This window comes from Aythya fuligula, chromosome 3 (assembly GCF_009819795.1).
Source record: "Aythya fuligula isolate bAytFul2 chromosome 3, bAytFul2.pri, whole genome shotgun sequence".
In the NCBI taxonomy this organism is placed as follows: Eukaryota; Metazoa; Chordata; class Aves; order Anseriformes; family Anatidae; genus Aythya; species Aythya fuligula.
In genome coordinates this window covers 41,881,879-41,902,858 of record NC_045561.1, presented here as the reverse complement: position 1 = coordinate 41,902,858, position 20,980 = coordinate 41,881,879, and the positions used below count along the sequence as shown (strand labels likewise).

At 38.1% G+C, this 20,980-nt stretch overlaps 1 protein-coding gene across 1 annotated transcript in view; it reads left to right on the top strand.

Moving 5' to 3' along the window:
* The window catches only part of DISC1 (DISC1 scaffold protein), a 200,590-nt gene that overhangs the window by 68,723 nt on the left and 110,887 nt on the right, over positions 1 to 20,980 (top strand). Inside the window, 2 exon segments of the mRNA XM_032183944.1 lie at positions 13,081 to 13,135; positions 17,653 to 17,755. Coding sequence (XP_032039835.1) covers positions 13,081 to 13,135; positions 17,653 to 17,755 — 158 coding nt within the window.

Sequence of the window (20,980 nt, the reverse complement as noted above, 5' to 3'; positions counted from 1 at the left end):
GTCCATTGGTGAAGCACTAGCGTACTGTTTTTTTCAAATGAGAAGCAAAAGTGAACTGGTAGGAACATGTCACAACCTGGCTGATGCGGTCTTTCAAAGAAGCAAGGTGTACCCTTCACTCTGTTCAACAGGTTCTTTCCCTTGCAGGAAATGGTGGCTCCCTGTGAATTAAAAGAATAAAATAAAATTGGAGGAGTTTTCTGTGTATGATGTGGCTTCTTGGTCTGCTACAGCCCATTAAAATATTATAGAATAATTTAGGAAGTCATCTTGTCCAACTCCTGCTCAAAGCAGGACCACTATTTCAAAGTTAGATCAGGTTGCTTAGGGCCCCATCTGTCTAAGTTTAGAATATCTCCAAGCATTGAGATCTTGCTGCCTCACTGGGCATCCTGTGTTTGACCACCATTGCTGTGAACTCTTTTTTTGGTCCCATATCTAGCCAGAATTGCCCTTATTGCAACTTGCATTGGCTTAAATCAGTATGTTAGGTAAGAGGTTAAAAACTTGACTAAGCCAGTTCAGCATATTAGTTTTAAATTCTTAAGTCCTGGGATATATAATGTGAAAAAAAATCTGGAAATGTCCATATGATTTTGAGTCACTGCAAAGGAAAATCGTGAAAGTCTTCTAAAGTTTGGGCTATCTTTGTGAGAAATGAACCTATTATTCATGCACATTTACTAAAGAACAGTGCTTATGTCAAAAGTCGTTCAATACTGATGGGCTATAAATGACAAGCTCCTGGGTATAGGGTTGCAAAATATTGTGTTTTTATTCCAACTGCATTGTGCTAGTCAGTAAAGTACTATATAAAGTGTGCTTTTGCATAATTATTTGTTGGGTACATGAATTGCTTTCAGCACTGGAATAACGCAGGGCTGATGTGAAGCATCTCTTTAAACAATCTGTGCTATAATGAATCATATTGAGTGGCTCGCAGCTCACCATAAAAATACAAATTATTTAGCTTTTCTTGGCCTTAATGTTATTAAACAGCAACTTATTAAAGCAAACTTCAGGGAATGTGAGAGAACATCTTAAATGAAGAATAATTACCCAGATAAAAATGTGCAGAAGGAGGAGTGCAAGTCAGTGTGACATTAGGTTGAGCGTTGTTTCAAGCTTTTTTTTTTCTTGTCAAGCATTATTATTTTCAGGAAGATTAATAATCCTTTGTTTTGTCTTGTTTATCTTTTTTCTGTGGTGGACTTTTTCTGAAAACAAAAAGCCTTTGTCAGTAACTATAACATGCTTTGAGTTTGAAGACAAATGTTACACACTTTACCCTGGGCTCTTTGGTGAGGGCTACTGGGGGCCTAAGTGAAAACATAGCCAGTTAATGTGCAATCAAATATGTGAACTTCCATTTTGACAGGGATTCTTATCTAGGTTGAGACCATACAACATCATCATTTTGCTCAAGACAGGTCTAATTACCCTTGGTAAATTAAAGGGTGTGATCATTATTCTAAAAGAAGGAAATTGCAGTATAAAAGATCAGCTCCCTTGCATGGGGTTGTGTGCTAGAAATGTGTTCAAGAAGTGGGAGCAGCTGGTGTTGTGTGTGCCGTGACACGTTTGTGTTTTAACTCAAGATGACATACTGAAATCAGAGAAAAATAGGTCTAAGTGTTAAGTGTGAAGTACTTTCTCCTGGAGGTTGCAAAGGTAACAAAATGAATCCTCTTCATAAACTTTGCTGAAAAGGGGGACAGTTAAAATGTATTTCTGAAACTGTGGAGTTTCTAATTATAAAATAAGACAATTTTAATTATTTGATTTACTCTTTTCAGTGTCTCTTCAGTTTCTCTCTTTTTTTTTTTTTTTTTTTTCCTTTTGTTTCTTTTCACATCACAATGAAAACTGGGGAAGACTGTTATGCTTCTGTTCGTTATGTTCATATTTAGTTTCATTTAGCATTTTTTTCTTTTGGTTTTACCCATATCTCCAGATGTATGTGACTCTACAGCATGTCATCCTTAAAATAAATCGCACAGTTCCATATGGACTATTGTCTGGGCACCGAATGTTGCTTGAAAGAAAGAAATTCAATTAAATATCTTTCAAAATATTTGAATACTCCACCTCTTCTTCCACCCTTCCCATGGAGCAGTTTTTAATTAGTAAGAATTTGTTCCACAGTGCATGTGTGGGATCTTCAGCAGTTATGGAAATTTTCTACTGTGTATTAGTTGTTATAGCACTGTCAGGGCTGGTGGCAGAAGGAACTGAACTTGAAGTTTTATGCAACCAGTTCACTCTGCTTCAGTGATGCCTGGAGCTCATCTGACAAAGATTAATTCAAAGTGAAATACAAATGCTCAGGGGATTGAAAACCTTATTAGTTGGAATATACTCAGAGCATTCAGCAACTTCAGTTGAGGCCAAAGCCTGGTAAAGCCAAAGAAGGTGTTATTTTTAGAGAAGTTGGTTTTCTTCGGGAAAGTGGAGAAAACAAGACTTACATGTAGTTTCCTTTGTTAGGTTAGGAAAAGTAGAAGCACTGTTCAGAATGGGCAACTTTCATTAGGAGAGTTGGCTTTGTACACGTTTTGTTGTTCTTCAAAGTAATGTCTCTTGAAATTCCTAGTCAAATTAGTGGTTAGCAAGCTCTGTAAAATTACTGAAGAGTCCTGAATGATACAGCCATGTGTGTTTGCACCAGCCTTTCCACAAAAGTCTTAGCTTTAAAGAATTGCATTTAGGAGAAGCAAAACAAATTGCACCCTATCTTTCCAAAAAGGTACCTGTTGTTTGCTAGATAATGTGCATGCTGTCTGAGAAAGTCCTTTTTAAATGTATGATTTGAGATTTTCTTTGGCTATTTCTGAGCAAATGCATACATATTAAAAATATCCTCTGGGAATAGAGGGGTAATGCAAATACAAAGAGCAAAGGGATGAAATGGGTTTATAGCATCTAAAAGTTTCTACTACAGTGCACAGAATGCTAATGTTTCTGGCTATTTGATGGGTCTGTGTGGAGGATAGCAGAGAAATGAGTTGTACTTGGCATGCCTGATACTCTAAGTCCTTACTTAAGGGAGTACTTTGGTTTGGGGGGGATGTTTTGAGCTTTTTTTGTTGTCTGTACTTTTTCAGGATTTCACAATTCTGATCATGCTTGATTACATATTGAAAGTGATGTTGGTTAGACGGGCAAAATAATCTCTTTTTTTTTTTTAATTTTTATTTTTTCCTGAATATTTTGAGAGATTACCATGCCGTGTTATGAATCAGACCATGAAGACCAGATGATTAGTAGACCTCTTAGCACACTGCATAATTATGCAGCAACTTCTCTGGAAGTTGCTGTTGCATCCTTCTGATGCAACTTAATTTACTTCTGTGTCTTTCCCTTGGTGGGTGATTTTGCGTGCTGCTCTTGGAGGGTGTCAGCAATCCTCTGGTGCTTCCTTGACAGAAAAGCTTTCTGTTCTTCTGACCAGTCTTTACCTCTCCTGGTGTAGATTGTCACATCCTAACTGTCCTTTGCCTTCCCAGATAAATCTGTATTTCACCAGTGATGTAATAAGCACGTGTGTTTGTGGGCATATGTGTCTGATCCTGAAATTCTGCTCTTGTGCTGTGTGAAAAGGTAAAGCTTCTGGTCTCCTTCCTCTGCACTGTCTCTTACTTTGTATGGCAACCTTTCTCCTTTTGATCTTCTTGAAATTCTTTCTCTCCCCCACCCCCCATACCTACATGTCGTATTGCTGTAAAATATTGGAAGTCCACAGAAAGGATAACGTTAAAACGGATGACTGAGAAGAGAGCTATTCTTTCCCTTTGTTTCCCTCTTACAAACGTGCATATTGAAATGAGCATCTTGAGCTGTCAGATGCACAGACAGAGCAGATAACTTGTGTAGTGACCACCAGAGCTAGGGCTTAATCATCAGGTAAGAGAAGTGAAGAAGAGTTGAGCCCTCAGTCACCTCAGTTGTTCAGTTAATTCCGCTTTGTGGGTCTGTGGGAATTGAAAACCACTTTTTACATATGGAATATGCCATGCGAAGAAGTGCTGCTCAGCACCAGAAACTGCTCTTCCTGTTGTTCACTTGTGTCCCAGTCGTAAGCTTTGGGCATGGGAGTCTTCAAGACTTCTGACAGCTTTAGTTTTCCCCTCAGGCCTGCTCATGTTGACTTTATTTGGATCAGTGAAGAATCATTTCCCATGACATGAAGAGGATGCACAGGTCAGCCTGAGTATTAGTCTTACTGGCTTGACTTAGGGCCCTTTCAAACTGCTCTGATTTTATTTTTTTTTTCTAAAGCTTAACGCAGAATTTTAAAACTCTGTGGTAGGAAATTTCTCTGACTACATTCTGAGAAGAACCAAAATACAGTTATGGGGTTCTTGGAATAAAGCAGTGCTGGCACCACTGCTGCTACTATAGCTAGATGTGATGAAGGTAGCATGGTGTCCTGTGTTTTTAATCGTAGTTCTTTTGTTTAATGATCCATTAGTTTTTCTTTTTCTTTGTGCTAGGCTTCAGTCACCTTCACAAAAACTGCAGCAGTTTGCAGTGGAGGAGCAGATGCACAGATGCTTCTTGGCATCTGCGGAAGACCCTGCCCTTGGAAATTCCCCAGTCTATTTGCAGGGAGAGTGACTGACCACACAGCCAGCTACCTCTGCCACAAGGGCTTTTTGAGGGAAACTCCAAATTTCATCTCAAATGTCAGACCACAGCCCAAGCTGTGATAATGTGATTGTGTCATTTTCAGCAGTGTCCCACAGCTGGGTTTGTGTTTTGAGGAGACTTTTGCCTCAGCTTCCTCAAAGGAGTTTGCTACAAGTTTTTGTGAGGGTCAAGTTGTAGGTGAGAGAAGGAGCCTGCTTTTTGTTTTGTGATCTGACTAGTTAGAAAGCTCAACTTTCTTTTTCTTTTTTTTTTTTTTTTTTTTTTTTTAGACAGATAAGGGGTTTCTTCTCCACTTTGTCTGCCTAGGATTAATTTCATTTTCTTGTTCTCTGCCTAGATGGAAGGGTAGACCTGTTGGGCAAGTGGCTTTGTTTCTTCTTTCTCGCTTGTGAGAGCGACTTTATACCAAATAATGGCATGCCAGACAATGTCTGTCTGTGCTTCAGCACATGAAATGAATTTGCTTCCTCCAAGGTAGGAGCTGCCAGAGTTAGAAGTTGTGGCAAGAGCAACTTCACAGAGTTGCCTGTGCGTTGCTGCTGTTTCTGAGCCCAGTTCCTTGTTCCATGGCTCTGTGGTTCATCGTGACTCAGATCTAGTGGTGCAGTGGGAACCTCTGTTGTAGGGAGGAAAAGGGCTTCCACAAAGTCTGCTTCTGCACCACAGGCACTGACCTTCCTTGGGAGGAACAGAAGGGCTTGGAAACACAGCAAGAAAAGGAGAAAATAAGTCTTCAAACCTTGAGAATAGATCACTGCTAGCAGCCCGAAATATTTTGGAGCAATCTTGGAGGCAGGTTTTTATCCTTTCAAAGCAGGATTGTAGAAGGAAAAAAGTCACAGCAGAAAGGTGAGTACCATCCGCCTGAGTACCCATGTGTGCAGTGTAATGAGGAATCTGTTTTTCCCCGCTGAGCATCTGGTTTTTCCTGCTTGCCTTAGCAGCATCCAGTGGGATGCAGCAGCCCATAACGTCCGGGCCCCATATGTGCTGATTCCTCTGGGTACGTGTGCATTTTAAAGAGATTTATTCCTCTTTGGGGAAAAATGACCAGCTGTCCCTGTCAGTGTATGATAGTGAATTTGTATGTAATAAAGAGAAACAGTTCACAACGATGTCCAGGGATAGACCCTTTTGGTCAGTGATGTACAGAGGATGTTATTCTTAGGAGAATAATTGCAGCTGCCCTGGGCAGGCTCTGGCTTATGTGCAGTTCTCTCACGCACTACAGAAAGATGTAGTAGAAGAATGGAGATTTCTTAACACAACGGAAAATGTGGGGAAAGTGTTGTGATGTTTTGAACTGCTGCTGCAGAGAGAATTTGATTGTGCCTTTGTTTTCAGTCTGATGCTCCTGTTTCAGGTAGCAGCTGGAACAACAACTGAGACAACCACGCTGTGCTGCGGCAGCAGCTGACAGGAGAGTGGCGGGCGGCGCAGCAGCGTGTGAGTGCTTGCTTGAAACAGGCGGACACTTCAGCTGTCTGAATGGTGTTTTGTAAGGCCAGAAGATTTCTCAATACCTAACAATGAAAATTCAGGTTGGAATCTTTATTGAAGATGCCAGCAGCATCTTCAAGTGACTGTGGACTAGCTGTTTCTGTTGGAGAGGTTTTATGTTAAACAAACAAACAAAGAAAAAAACACACAAAACCAACCTTATTAATCTTTCTTGCATAAGATCACGAAGTATCATCTAACACTCTGAGTTTTCTGCAAGTCTCCCATAATGGGAGCTAATGTTTGGCAGCATGGCAGCAAATAAGGGTGGTCTCAGTTTAGAAATCTCGTGTAAGTAAGAGCTTTTCGGCAAGGTGGTGAGTTGTTATTATAGTCCATTTCACATAGATATGACCAAGGCTTAGTCTTTGAGAGTAGACAAAGGCAAGTGCAGTCACCCAGCACCCCATGAGTCAGTGGGAAGCCTTCCTGCTGAGCTGAGGTTGTACAAAAATGTTGGGAAAGTATACTTCTAGGACTGCTTCTTGATGAACACTGAGTAAAAGAGCTTATGTATTGAGGTCATCCTTGACATAAAACAAAAAAAAATACTTCTCTGCGAAATAGTAGGTAGAACAGCAAATTGCTGGAGCAAAACCAACTCTGATGTTTCAGAGCTAGGTGAATAATTTTGGATTCTCATTCATATGCCATATGCCTTGGAGAACTCTGCAGATTGAAATGTGCAGAAGGTCCAATGCTCCTATACCTTGGAGTACATCTCTTGATAATTTTTGTCTCAAATCAGATTAATTTTTGAGGTTGGAAACTTTCCAAGGTGACACTTTGTGTTTTACTTCTTATTCAGGTGACTATTCCTTGTAACTGCCACAAATTTCCTCTTCAGTATGAATTAAACACTTTTCTCTCCTTCTATTTCCTGTCAAAGTCCACACCTCAACAGCACCAACAGATTTAGATAGAGAAATTGGATTTTCACTATTCAGTCCAGCAGAAATTCTGCATTTTTATCAATGTTTAACCAGCTCTGTCTTCTTATAGAAGTTTTCCATGGTCTGTATATCTAAGGAAAAATCAGAGTTTATTTGGAAAACTCTGACCTACATTTCAGGGAGGATTCTGTTTCCCAATCTCGAGATATGCTATGTGTATATCCTGTTGTTCAAAGGCCTGTGGATCATTGCACAAAGTTGAAAAGGAAGTTATATGTTTGGCTGACATATTGCTTTTCTCCTATGGTAACATCCAGATGTGTAGCAAGTCAGGTTTATGAACAGATCACACAGAATGAAGATGAACTTGTCATCCAGTGTCTTGATTGAGTAGACTCAAACTTTGTGGTGGAGTGTTTAAAAAAAAGAAGGATAAATATATAACATAGTGCTGTTTCACTGTAGTATACTTAAAGCAATCTAGTTCTGAAACTTCTTAATTGGGCAGAAGCACAGGACCAGAAACACCCCTGTAGGTCTTGTCCTGGTAAAAATCTGCATGTGGTTTCTGTAATAATGACTGTTAATTTTTCTTAATTTTTCTCAAGAAAACTTCAGTACATTTTCTTATTCTTTCTTTCAATTCTAGTTGTACCTGCCTAGGGTAAAGCTGCCTCTTGTTAAGTACAGTTTTGCTCAAAACCTCCCTTTTTTATTTTTTTCTGACTTGTCTTCAAAGCCGTCTGAGATATGCACATCAAGGGAACCGTAAAAGTACAAGAAAGTTATTGATCATTTGATTTGATTTTTATATGGTGGATTTATTCCTTAAAGGCCCACTGATGTACCCAGACTTAAAATTTCAGGTGGATTTTTGTTGGATTTTTGCCTTGATGTAGGCTGTGGTAGATGTTTACACCAAATGTTCCTTGAGTAACACTTCTGATTTTACAAAGGTCTGGACAAAGGCTTTTTGGAAGGTCAGTTTCTGTTTGCTGCTAGAATAAAGATTACAAGTATAGGGCTTGGTTGGTGTATTTTGATCTTCTGAGAGAGCACAGCTTTTTGTTACTTCAGAATCTGAGAAGGCATTCTGTTAGGAAACTTCAAGTTAGAAAAGTCACGCTCTCTGCAGGCTGTATTGGGTTATTGATTGATTATCGGGCAGTCTTACTACTCAAAGGCCAAATTCAAACAACACTGTAAACTGTTTGAATTTGCTGATAATCATGAAAATACTCCTTAATAATTGTTTTATTTAGGAGGGAATTCATATTCATATGAATTGAGATTCAGCCCATTATGCTTTCTCATACACATATGACCTGAATAGAAGTAATTTTAAATTGTTATGACTTGTATCTGGATTTAAAGGAATTGAAATATGGTTTTTGCTGACTGTAATATGCTATGGAGCTAGAAAGTGAAATAGCAGGACCTAGAATAGTCTGTTAGGTGGCAGTAATGTAAGGAAGAATACTTGCTGTAAAGGGCACCCTTTGTCTTTCAGTCTCTGCAGGCTTAGGTCAGAGATGCTTGCTCAGTTTCTTTATGAAAATAAGAATTTCCAGTATAGAATTTAGTTATTTATTTATACTGGTACCACATGTAGCACGTTCTTTTGTGCAGTTATAGAGACTGCATTCTGACTACATTTTTTGTCAATGTACGTATATTTTGTCATTAATACAGGAACTGTTTCTGTATATATTTATATATCTTGAATGTAGAGATCAGCATGACTTGCCTTTGCCCATTTTCATTCTTTGAATTTTTTCTTAGGAAGCCAAACATGAGTAGACAATAGTCTCATATGTGAAGGGAAGTATACTAGCAAAGTGGAAGGAAAGAAATTCAGAAACATGCCTTCCTTTAGTAGAAAGCCATTCTTCCCAGTATTGTGCTACTCAGCCTTCCTCTGAACAAAGCTACTTCCATAGTATCTGCAGTTCCTGCGTGTAAATCATAGCTTCTTAGAATATTCTTTAAAAGGCTTTTTAAATACTTACTGTCATATAATAACATTTAATGTCTTCTCTGGTCATGTAGGAAGCATGTGGTAGAGTGACCAGACCACTCAATTCCCAGTGTGCCTTCGCTATCCCCTATTATTCTGAATCTCTGAATCATTGCCTTTTTTTTTTTTTTTTTTTTTTTGCCTGCACACCATTTCTGACTGTGAGCATTATCTCAGCAGTTTCCAACTATATTATTACAATTCGACATACTCAATATCTGTGTTCCTCAAGGTCACTAAAATGAGATACTTACAAGACACTGGCTTGCTTGAAGTAGTTGGGTCTTAAAATTTTTCACATAGTCTGTTATTACATGCCAAGTCAGCCTCAGGTCCTGTATGTGTAATATTCCCATATCCTCCTGCAGTTCTTCAGCTGAAGTCCATGTTTTGCCAATGTGTTACTTCATTTATCATCCAAAAAGGGTAATTCCTTAGCTTCTGCTTTCCTATTCTGGTCTGATATGTATACAACGAGACCCAATGATGTAGCAAGTCTACATTGCTTTTCTTCTCTCCTCATTAGGATCCTAATGTGTGTAAATCATTGCAAACAATTTAAATAGCCTATATGGCTATCTGCATGAATGAGAAAATTGCATATGATGTATAGATTGCTGTCAGTTCTGCAAGTGTTAATAACCTTTCTTTTCCTACATTTAGTCATTTAAATTTGCGTTAATTGAATTCCTGTCTTATTCTAGTCCTCCTATCAGTCAGGTCAAGAACTTTACATTCTCGGCGATGGAGTTGGCTTATATTGAATTTGAGAAGTAACTTGCAAATGGTCCTTATAATAGATTGCAGCGACTGTGAGGACAAGCAGTCAGATTCTTGATTAGCTGTTCTGCCAGAGAAGAATAGCAATGAATCAAAACTGCGGCCTTCTTCCCAGGCAAGAATTCAGTGTTATTCTAAGGAGCTCTTTTTAAAGCCGTTTTCCCTGGATAGTCGTAAGTAAAGCAACTTCTAAGCAGACAGCATACCCCTCTTAAAATGAAATATAATGCTCCAGGGTACTGGTAAAAGAAAATAGTATTTCTGGTTCAAGTCACATGTAACAGATCGTGGCTGTTAAAACCCTTTGTTGGTAGAATGAATCGGTATTGACCGCATGGTTTCTGTTGCGGGTCAGCTGGAGCATTAGCCTGTCAGTTAATTGGAAAGCTTGTGAGGGGCTTCTCTGTGACAGTGTTTTGTGGCAGAAGAAGAAAACCTGGGAATAAACTTGGTTATAAACAGTTTGTAGTTGGTAACCCTGACTGGTTTGTACCCAGTTTTGATTGTTGCGTGTGAATTATATGATAGACTAATCCCTACAAGGGATATGGAATTCCTACAGTAGCATGCTGAAGGCTAACGGATTCAAAATAAAATACTACTGTGAAATTCATGCTGTAAATAATAAAAATACAGTTGTAAGAGCCTGCATGAATGCTGTAACTGATTACAGTCTGTGGTTAATGCCTATCACTAGCTTGAGTTAGAACTATAATTTATTTGATGCTGTTATTCTTTACTGATATTGCTCAGATTAATATAAATTTATCTCTTAAAATGCTGCTCTCATTGAAATGGCAGTGTGTGATTCCATATTTATTTTTCGGTGACTTGATAGATGCTAATAAAAAGAAAGAAGAGTATAAAGAGGGTATTTTTTTCCCACTCAGCACTGCACCTGAAAGTCCACATGGGTTTGTGCATCCTTGTTAGCAATAAGGGCTCTACAGCTAGATCACAGTTTGTAACGCTCTTTTGGGTGTATAGTTTAAAAAGAAATTAAAAAATGATCTCACTTGCTGTTAGCTATGTGAGTTCTGCAGGGGAGTGTACCATCATGTGAACCTGGGGAGCGAGGGGGGCTTTTTGTGAGGAAAATAAACAGATGAGAGGAAATGCACACTGAGGAGGTCTGTTAAATAGAGGTGCCGTCTTCATACTGTTGTTCTTCTGGCTATAACTGCACTTTACGTTTTATTATGTCTTGGATCTTTAGAGTTGAATTTTATAAGCCAGTTTCAGAACAATTGGGTCAGCCACCCATTATTCATTCAATTACACACTGCAGCCTTGCTGCTCCCAGTTGACATCTGTACACAAAGCCCGGTTCTTTTTTACGTAACCTGGCCAGCTCCAACGCTGCTTGTGGTTGATGCTGAAAGTCCCTGGGAGCTCCCCAGTCTGAGAAGTGAAATGGCGAAAGAGTTTGTTCCCCTGGCATGCCCAGAGGCAGGCAGGACACTGTTAATGGCATAATTTCACGTGTAGTGTTTCGCGTTTTGCCCCTGTATTGCTGGAGAGGAGGTTGTTAAGGGAGAAATTGGAGAATACTACGTGGGAAATGTTATTAAACCACTTGTGTGGGGCTGGCCAGCTGTATTTGTGTTTGTTGCTTTGCACAGGCGTTAGCTGACAGTGCTATAAGCTATTTCTGAGGGGCCTGCCTCATCTGGAGCTGGAGGGATCCCGGCGTGCTGTGGTGTTAATGAGGTGCTTGGCCTTGCTGTTCTGCAGGCCGAAAAGGTGTGCGCACCGTGAAGCAGGGCATTAGGGAAAGCAATACAAATAGCTTCCTCATTAACGCAATTAAATGATGTACGAGCCAGCTGGATTCTGCCTCTGAGTCTGTCTTGCTTCCCGTGTGAAGCTGGGCCGGGTATTACAGCCCAGTTCCTGTAGGTCTCACTAACTGAATGCAGCTCCAACCTGGTGTAAGTTGGCATTAGGATTTACAAGAGTACTGGCTTTTGAAGAGGAACTCAGTAAGTGCTGTGCTTGGAAAATAGGAATTAGCAAGTTCTAGAAAGAAAAACTGAAGTGCACAGAGGTGGGCAGCAGGGCCTGTGTGCACATCGAAGTGGGCACTGGGTGTTAATGTGCATCCTGAATGGCGGCGCCTTTGTGTTTCTGTCACCTGGAAAATGAATACAGAGCTGCCTTATCTTGCAAGGGTATCATTGAAATAAATCCTGTGATGTTTCTGAAATGTTTGGGTACTTCAGCGATGAACACTAAAGAAAGGCTGAGAAATAGATTAAAGGTTCTTTATTCAGGAAGAATATCACTCTTGGGCTGTGAAAGGAGGAGAATTTTTACAATGCAGCTAAAAGGAAGAATTGAAATGCTGCTGATGGGGAGTGCTGACTGTCATGTACACTGAATTGAGGTGTCATACGGAAAAGAAAATGGTGCCTGATAATGTAACTGAACACTGTATAAAATGTACACCTACAAAATAGGAGGGAGGGAACTATTACTGTGGCAAGAATAATGTCTATACTCACTCCTGGCCTTTGATTTGGCTTGAATCTTTGAACTTTGTTAAAATGTAACTCGTATCTTTAGTGCTTGTAAATAAATTCCCAGAGTTATTTTATGTTCAATAATATAAATTCAATAAAGTGCTAAACTTATGTGGTTTTGTTTATGGAAGAGAATCTTGGATTTGCTAACATAAGCATAGATTATGCTCAAAATCTCAGATGAATTTCGAATCAATTTGGTACAAATATTTTGCAGGTTTTCATTAAACTAAAGAAAAAGAGTAGTGATATTTAAAATTACCATGAGAACAAATGACTGCCTTTTTTTTTTCCTGGCAGAGTTAGAAACTGGGTTGTAAGAGGATAGTTGAGTGCCAACTCAGCTAGAACTGCCTTTTTGTTAGGTGTTTGGTTGGTAGCCTAGCGAAGAGCTAGCCCTGGACCCTGCTTTGAACTTCTAAGATACAATAGTTACACAAGTAATCATCACTGTGGTTTAGATGGCGAAATGTGTTTATTTTATAACCTGATAATTAAGAACTGTAAAGCTACTCTATAAATCAGTTTGCAAACAAATGGGATTAAGTGGATAGAAGTTGGATAGAAATTTATGGATTTTATCTTGATTTTTGTCTTTTTGTGCTGTTATGAGTCATCTGAAAGCCTATGTGCTTCCATATGAAAATGTGTCTTGTGAAGCAGACCGTGATGAGCAGAGAAGGTCAACTTTGTTTTATTTTATTTTAATCCCTTCTAGCCTTCAGGAAAAAGAACAATCGTTCAGCACGTCCATTAAAGAAACTACTGCCAAAGTAAGTACACGTCAGTTATCAGTTTTCATTTTTCTTCAAAATATTTAGAGAAGCAGATAATATCTTGCATTTTAATAAATTGTCTGTATTTTGGAAAGTTTGTTTTGTTGTGTTTCTTCTGAACAGATTTTGCATTTAAATGTTTCTAAACAGACACTCTATAAAAAGATACTTACATTTGGACAGGCCACAGAGATTATTTCCAAGGAAGCAGATGGAGTAATCTATTGTTTCTTGCCTTATGTTTGCCAGGGAGCAGTCTTGTTGCTGGCCTCAATTTAGGAAGAGGCTCCTTTGCTTTCTTTTCATGAAGCGCTGACTCTGGTCATAGATGTTCCCCCTCTTGCTTCTTACTTTCCTACCTGACTGGTTTGGTTGGAGTGAAGGAAGAATATTAATATAGTTCCTCTTTTTCCCTCTCCTTCACTAATAATAAACCAGTAATCTATTTCTCACTCTGTCATAAAAACGCCAAAATAATTGTTGTGGTGTATTCGTCATACTTCTGTTTTAATCAGAGATGTTACACTCTTCTTTTAGTTCTCTTATTTCTCATGGTCCTCCTTCTAAGAAAGACTACAGAATTCTCCTTTTTATCACAAAATGCTCATTGTGCCTTAGAGCATCTTTGCTCTGGAGTGCTCTAGGAAGGAGGTTTATTTATTTTAGCTAATTCTGATAGATATGTATGGAACAGGAAAGGGAAAATATATCTATTTTTTAGTCATTAATTAATTCATTCTTGGAAATATTTTTTTTTTTTTTAATGCTAATTCTCTAATAGAAATAGTTCTCCAAAATTAGTGAAAAATTATCCTTTGTACTCTGTTCTTCATAATCATTATGCCCAACACTTTTAGCATTCACTGTTAAAAAGGCTGTTGACTACATCTGAATACCTCTCCCTCTTCCTCCTCTCTTACTTTATTTTGAGTTCATTCTCCTCTATTCTTTGCATATTCACACCTCTTGGGAAATATTAGTATAGATGTTATAATATGACACTCCCCCCTTTATTTTAATGACTACAAATAAAGCGGCAAGGAAAAGATTGCAATTGACCTACAGATGAATGAAATGAATAAAATGAATGAGAGATTTGGTAGCTCAGGGTGATTTGTTGTTTCAAGCTACATGCAAAGTAAAACATAAATTATAGATTTTGCCATTTCCCCTGAAAATGTGTGCCTGTACATTTTAAATTTTTATTTTATAACCATAGTATCTAAAGAGTTTTTAAATAAGAGCTGAAACATTGGGTAGCAAGTGAGAAGTCTGTGTGGTAGAATTCCACAGCATATTTGTTTCTTTAAATATTCAGTAGGTAAAATATTATTTTAATTTAATTCCATTCTTGTGTGATGGCTTTTATTTATTAGAGAAGGCAAATAAGAAGCAGATAATCAGACTCCTACAAATCATTTCTTATTTGATTTATTCAAATCATCTCATCTTATTGTTTTCTTCTCAATCTGAATAGAGATGGTCTTTAAAACCTTTTTATTGTATGGGGAAAAAGCTACTTTGTCAAAGGCTTCTTCATTCCCCCTGTACCGCAAGTATTTATGTGGCCTTTTCTGCCTTAACTATGTTATTTTCAGTTGAGGCTGCAAAAGCTAATATTATTTTGTTAGTGAAGGGAATAATCCCCCTTACCCACATTTTTTTCTTCAGAAATTAATATGTGCTTTTGCACGTGGCAAAATTGTGCTGTATGGGAAATCAAGGCGGACTCTTCCTTTCTTCAGACAGTGCAAAGAGAATTTCCATGTCTTTTCTAAACTACGTCTATAAAGAAATGTGAAGGCTACTTAAAATTCTTTTTTTTTCCTTGAGATGGTTGGAGGAAGAGTTAATTTCAGTGTTTTAGTCTGTGTCCTTCTGCCTGTTTCTGCCACTTTAGATTAACATCATACACTGGCAAGATGGAAAAGGATGACAATGGGTAAATTTGATATTTTGCTTCTTTTCAGCTTGATTTCACATACCTTTGCTGAACAGCATCCTACTGTTTTCACATAGTTTGCCTTCTTGAGGAGTGTTTATATATCTGAACACCAGGTTTGTAGGATTTATTCCTAAATAAGAGACTTTTTTTTCTTTTATTTTTTTCTGGAAGTCTACAAAACCAACCAACCAGTAAAACACTGCAGAGGATTTTTAAAATAGATGCTGTAATATTGGTCTGTAAAGAACTGGAGCTCCTTGTCTGATGGAGTGCAGCAGAGCTGGTCACTGGGAACAAGGCAAGGGCATTGCTGGGGTTACGAGCGTTAAGTGCTGGACATGCAGATGGTTAGATGAGGATAGCGTGTTGAAGTGGAGCAAGTGAGGGTGCTGTTCGTGAGCATTTGTCATCTTTGTTAGGTAAGAAATAAGCTTTCCTCAGTGGCTGAATAAGCTACTGTAATGAATAATAGTAACTGTTATTAGGATAAAAGACTTAGAAAAATTTAAAGGAGTTGGAGCTCACAGGGTAGAATTGATGTAATGTAGAAGCAGAGCTATTAGTTTAGAGGATGTTAAATTATTTTGCCTTGCCCAGTGTTTCATTTAGTTTTGTTGAACTGTGCCATGTGATAGCTCTGAAGATTAATGTTTTTCATTTATCCACAGAACGCTTGTGACATAGATACATGCAGAGGCTCAGTAATGTGCTTATCTCATGTTCCAGAAGAATCATCTCTGAGTTACAGGAACGTCCTTTCGGCCTCTGGTCCCTACCTTTGGTCCATTAATAAAGAGTGCCAGCAAGCTTCGTTCTGTGACAGTACTGCTTACAAAGTGGGCAGTGTTCACTAGAAACTGATTAAACCTCCTCCCAGCTAATTTTGCATAATTGCCAAACAGCTGTCTACTGGTAATGACTCTGAGTTACCACCAGCATGGGCTGTATTCATGCAGATTTCCTAGAGCTGAAAGATCCTGATCTAATTGCAATTCACTGAGCCATTCAGTACCCCTAAAGAGAGAACACTGCTTAGAAGGAAGTCATTAAAAACTTTAAGATTTATGTTGGAGATGTGCGACAGAAATGGCCTTTGGGTTCTTTGGGTATGTTTTTTCACCTCTGACAGGTTTGGGTTATTTTAACATTTAAAATATATCAGTAGGCAAGTCACTTAGAAGGCGGTACTAAAATAAAGTGAAATATCTGGGAACTGAAAAATTATAATAGGTGAAGAAGTGATGAGAAATATGTTTTTAAATTAATAGGGAGACTGAAGTCTTTACTGCTTGGAGGATAGTTGTGTTGATAGTTGACTCAAGAAAAAATCACGATGTATCTATGATTATAACGTGCTGTCAGCTAGAGCAAGAGGTTATTAACCTTTTACTAAGATTTACAGTTAGTGTCATATCTGAATTCTTATAATTATGCAAACATTAGTCATTATCGCTGTAGGGCTCTTAAAAAATAGCGTGATAGCTGTGCTTTTGTTAATATGCATGGTATATACACTTGTTTTTGAGAAAAAAATATCAAGAAGAGTAGGGAAACTTTCCTCTGGAGATTTCATTTCACATCTCATCTCTTCACGACTGGCCTGTCTCTTTCCTGAGTATTGCTTTGCCCTTGCTTCCAGTGAATGCAATGTTTTCTCAAGTGTCAGCTACAATTCTAAGCAACTACTTGATATCTGCCTTCAGAACAAGAGCATAGGCATTAGTGAGATGGATTTCTCTGTTCATTTTGCTTTCCTTTGCAAATGATGCAGTATGGAGTAAGAACAAACACTTTTGAATGTGTAGTTGTATGATCTGTGTACAATATACAAGGTCATTCTGAGGTGGTAATATACACTTACAGTATAGAAACAGTTGAACTTCCTTTCTTTTTATCTTTTTTTTTTTTTTCCTCCCCTATATCTCTCCATGTTTCTAATAGCAGTTATGATCGAAGGACTTCCAGGTAAACAGACAAAAGAGAGAGAGAGGGAAAGTCGGAAACCTGAACCGAATTCAGCTGTGTCTCCTGATGGTGAAATGAAATACAATGTTTAGCTGTTACTGCTTGTTTAGAGAATGACAGCTGTTTTTTTTTTTTTTTTTTTTTTTTTTTTTTTTTTTTTTTTTTTTCCCCCAGTTGTGTAGCATGCTATCTTCTGTATAAAAATCACTGGGCATTCTGCATTATGAAGTCTTAAACTCCAAACACTGTCTCATTTACATTCCACTCATTCTAGGCATCACTGCTAACCTGAAAATGTACAGCGTGTCAGTTGGCCTTTCTTCTAAATAAACCTCAGTATCTAGTGGTGAAACATGTCCTTTGCCATCCAGGTAGCTAATGCTAATAATGTTCTCTACTTTTATAACAGAATGTGTGGCAAAGCCTGGAAATCTTGATTCATCTTTGATATTTCTGTAAATACTTCACTTTTTATTAAGCTTCTTTACTGTGCTGTAGGATGTTATGTCATGTCTGTAAACCAAGAACATTTGAAGCCCCGTTTAAATTGCCTTGTATTTTTACATGAATGAATTATATATCATGGCTGTCTTCCTCAATCTAGGTTTGCACAAGTCAGAAGCTCTGCAGTACTTTGAGGAGGAAAGTGAGTGATATTGAGACTCAACTACCCGCTCTACTTGAAGCCAAAATGCTGGCTGTATCAGGTAAGTTTGAAGTGATGAGAAGGACTTACACTGATGAGTAGTGTGTTAGGCCTTTACACAGCTGAGCCTTCTTGGAAAAGTCATTGATCTGCACCTAGCTAGGTGCCTTGAAGTCATGGCAAGTCTGGCAGAACCAGGCTGTGTCACGTCTTCTGTAAGGTGCTTCAGGCCTCTCTCCACAGATGGAAACTACTGGCTAAGAGAATTCTGTGTGGTAGGCAGTAAATGGGCAAAGAACATGATATTTTTCCGTAAGTGAAATTAGTAAATAATTATCAATAGCTTTTCCTGGACATTACAAGTTAAATGTTTGAGCTCTCTAGCTAAGAGTCATAATAAATTTATAATAAAGGTGTAATAATTGCAAATATGGCTGTAAATGACATTTAAAACAGAGGAAAATAATTGGCTGCTACTGCTATTCAGATCATTAAACAACTAATGTTGGCAGCAAAAAAGCAATTTGGTTCTTGGAGCACTCGTGCATGTTATTTACAACCAGTAAAACACTGAAATGTGATTACAGTCTGATTCATAACGGTTTTACATGCCAGTTACTTGGGACTGGTGCACGTTTACTAAGGAAAAAAAAAAAGTGCAGTTCTTTCTCTAAGTTTGAAGAGGTGACTTTTCTAATTCAGCAAACTGTTTGCAAATGTGTACGTATATGTTTCTCCACCAGACACCCGTCTCGGAGGAAGCTGAAGAGAAGGGAATGTAGACTTGGGTATAAGAAATTTTCCAGTGTTACACTAAAGAAAGAAGAACAACTAGGGGATTTTTAATATGTGTCAGAGTGACGTCTTATATCTATCTGATGGTCATTTACCTTCTCAACTAGATATTAGGATCTTGTAACTGTGCACAGAATGATTTTAAATTGAAACCATGTGCAGTGTCACATGGTTTGTTTGACAGAAGTGGATAATGTCAGATTTGAGCAAAATCCTAAAGGAAATTAAAGACCAGATCTTGTAGTGGTCCTGAGCATGGTCAGTTTCTTTGTTCTTCATGACTCTTTTTAGAATGGAAACCCTATTTAATTCTCTGTGTCCACCTACAAGGTAAGCTGAATAATCACCCTTTTCTGCCCTTAGGCTATTTGAATGTAGGTAATTTTCTTGCTTTCAGAAATGGGGTCAAAGTTTTCCCCAGCCATTGTATGGCTTTATTGAGAACAAAATAGCCCCCAAACTGGATATGCAACTGCTTCATGCTGCCAGCAGGAAGCAGTTGGCCAGAAAATACATACTTCAGTATGACACTTTGGGAGAGTTAATGAAAACTTGAGGACTACTTCCAAAACATTCGTAACAATATTTTATACTTGTTAGCTCTTAAAAGAGGTTGCTTGTTTCAGGGATGAATTCAAGAGACAATTTAATGCTGGTATTTCTATAAATTGTTTTCTCAGTACTATGACTATGATTGCCTTTTCATGCTTTTTAAGAAATGTTGGTACTATTTCTTGGTACTGATAAGAAGCGCTATTTCTTTTTTTTTTCCTTACTCTGAAAAACTCTTACTTCAGGGAATTTTAATGACTGTGAACAGTACAATCTTAAATTGTCGCTAAGGCAAAAATCTTTTATTATCTTTCTGGGAATTTTGCCTGAACAGAATTTGTAGGCTTTTTTTCATTTTATAATTTCATATACAGCATCTTTCATGAACATATTTGAAAACCTCTGACACCCCCTTTCCATCTTGTGACTAGTTAGCTGTTAAAAACAAGCACCCACTGTTATCACGTCCTGGCATTTTGTGCTACAAATTGAAGCACATCAAAGTCCACCTGAACTTAAGCAAATGCTTTTTTTACTGTGTGAGTGATCGAACAGTGGAGCAAGGTTGCCCAGAGACATTGTGGGGTCTCTCACAACTGAAAATCTCGTAGTAATGCCATTTTAACCTATACTTTCACACAGAATAATTCTTTCTTAGCTATAGTACGTGTAAAAGTAAATCCAAAAATTGTTTAGCTCATGTAATAGATGATGAAAAGCACCAGTGATATTGAGAGAATGCTTCACTTCTGTAAATGCTTTCTCAGGAAAATAAGCATCCAGAAGTTTTTCTGTCTTCAAGTGGTTTACTTAGAATAAGGTTTTAGGTGGAAGCCTTCTCAAGAACATCTGGAAATTGGTTTTCAATCCTTGCCTTGCTAATAAGGAATGTGTCTGGACTCATATTCAAAGAGCAGTTTGTCTGAGGCATACTGGACTGTAAAACAACAGAGACACGTCCATGATCAAAAAAAGTTCCAGATAATCCCTGTCTAAAATTGTGTGTATTGACATCAGTAAGAGGGCTTTGTGACTTAATGTGTGGTTATCAAGACTTAATTATTGATGTCTCCGAATCTGGCTAGCTTCCATAGCTGGCTAGCTTCCATTCCTAGGGTACCCTAGGAAACATAATTGTATAGACATGCAGCACATTGTACCACACTTCCTGGGTTTCTTTCTTGTTGTAAAAATTAGGGGTTTTCAAGTCTGGCTTTGTAGGAAGCTGGTGACTTTAAGCCTATAAGTGAGCTACTTTTTTTTTTCTTCTTTTAAAGGGGGAAAAATTTAAAATACAGGCTTTGGAGAATGAAAATGTCTGGAACTGCAAAACAGAAGAATGATGAAGTAGGGTGTTAGATGCCTTAGATGTGTGTGTGTGTAAAGAGAAGTATTGAAATTTTAAAAGAAAAACATGAACTTCTGGCATATAACCAAACATGAATTGATATTGCGGAGAAGCGAGGAAAAAGCTGAGATGTGTAACTTTAATGAGGAACAAATTATACTGAAATAGGCAAGGAAGGGGAAAGGTATTGCATTGTATACCAAAAATGGGTCTTCTGAAGCTCAGGCATAGATGCAAAACAATGCAATTTAATATCCCAGTGTGAAGAGAAAATACCCAAGTAGTTCCTCGTTGCTACCATCACAAATGGAAGATAACCGAGGCTTTCTGAGTAAACTAATAGCATCAAAAGCATGGAATTAATAATAACGGTTGGTTGTTTATAACAGATAGCTGATTGTAAGTTGGGAAGGAAGCACTGAAGATGATGAAACGCATTAATGAAAGGTGATGAAGGCAATTTGGCAGTGGGGGAGGTAGAAAAACATACAAGGGAGCAAGTATTTTAGATGTGATTTTTGTCGTTGGAGGGAACTGGTTGAATATCAAGGGTGAAAAGTAATTCTGTAACAGCAGACACTGTGATGTAGT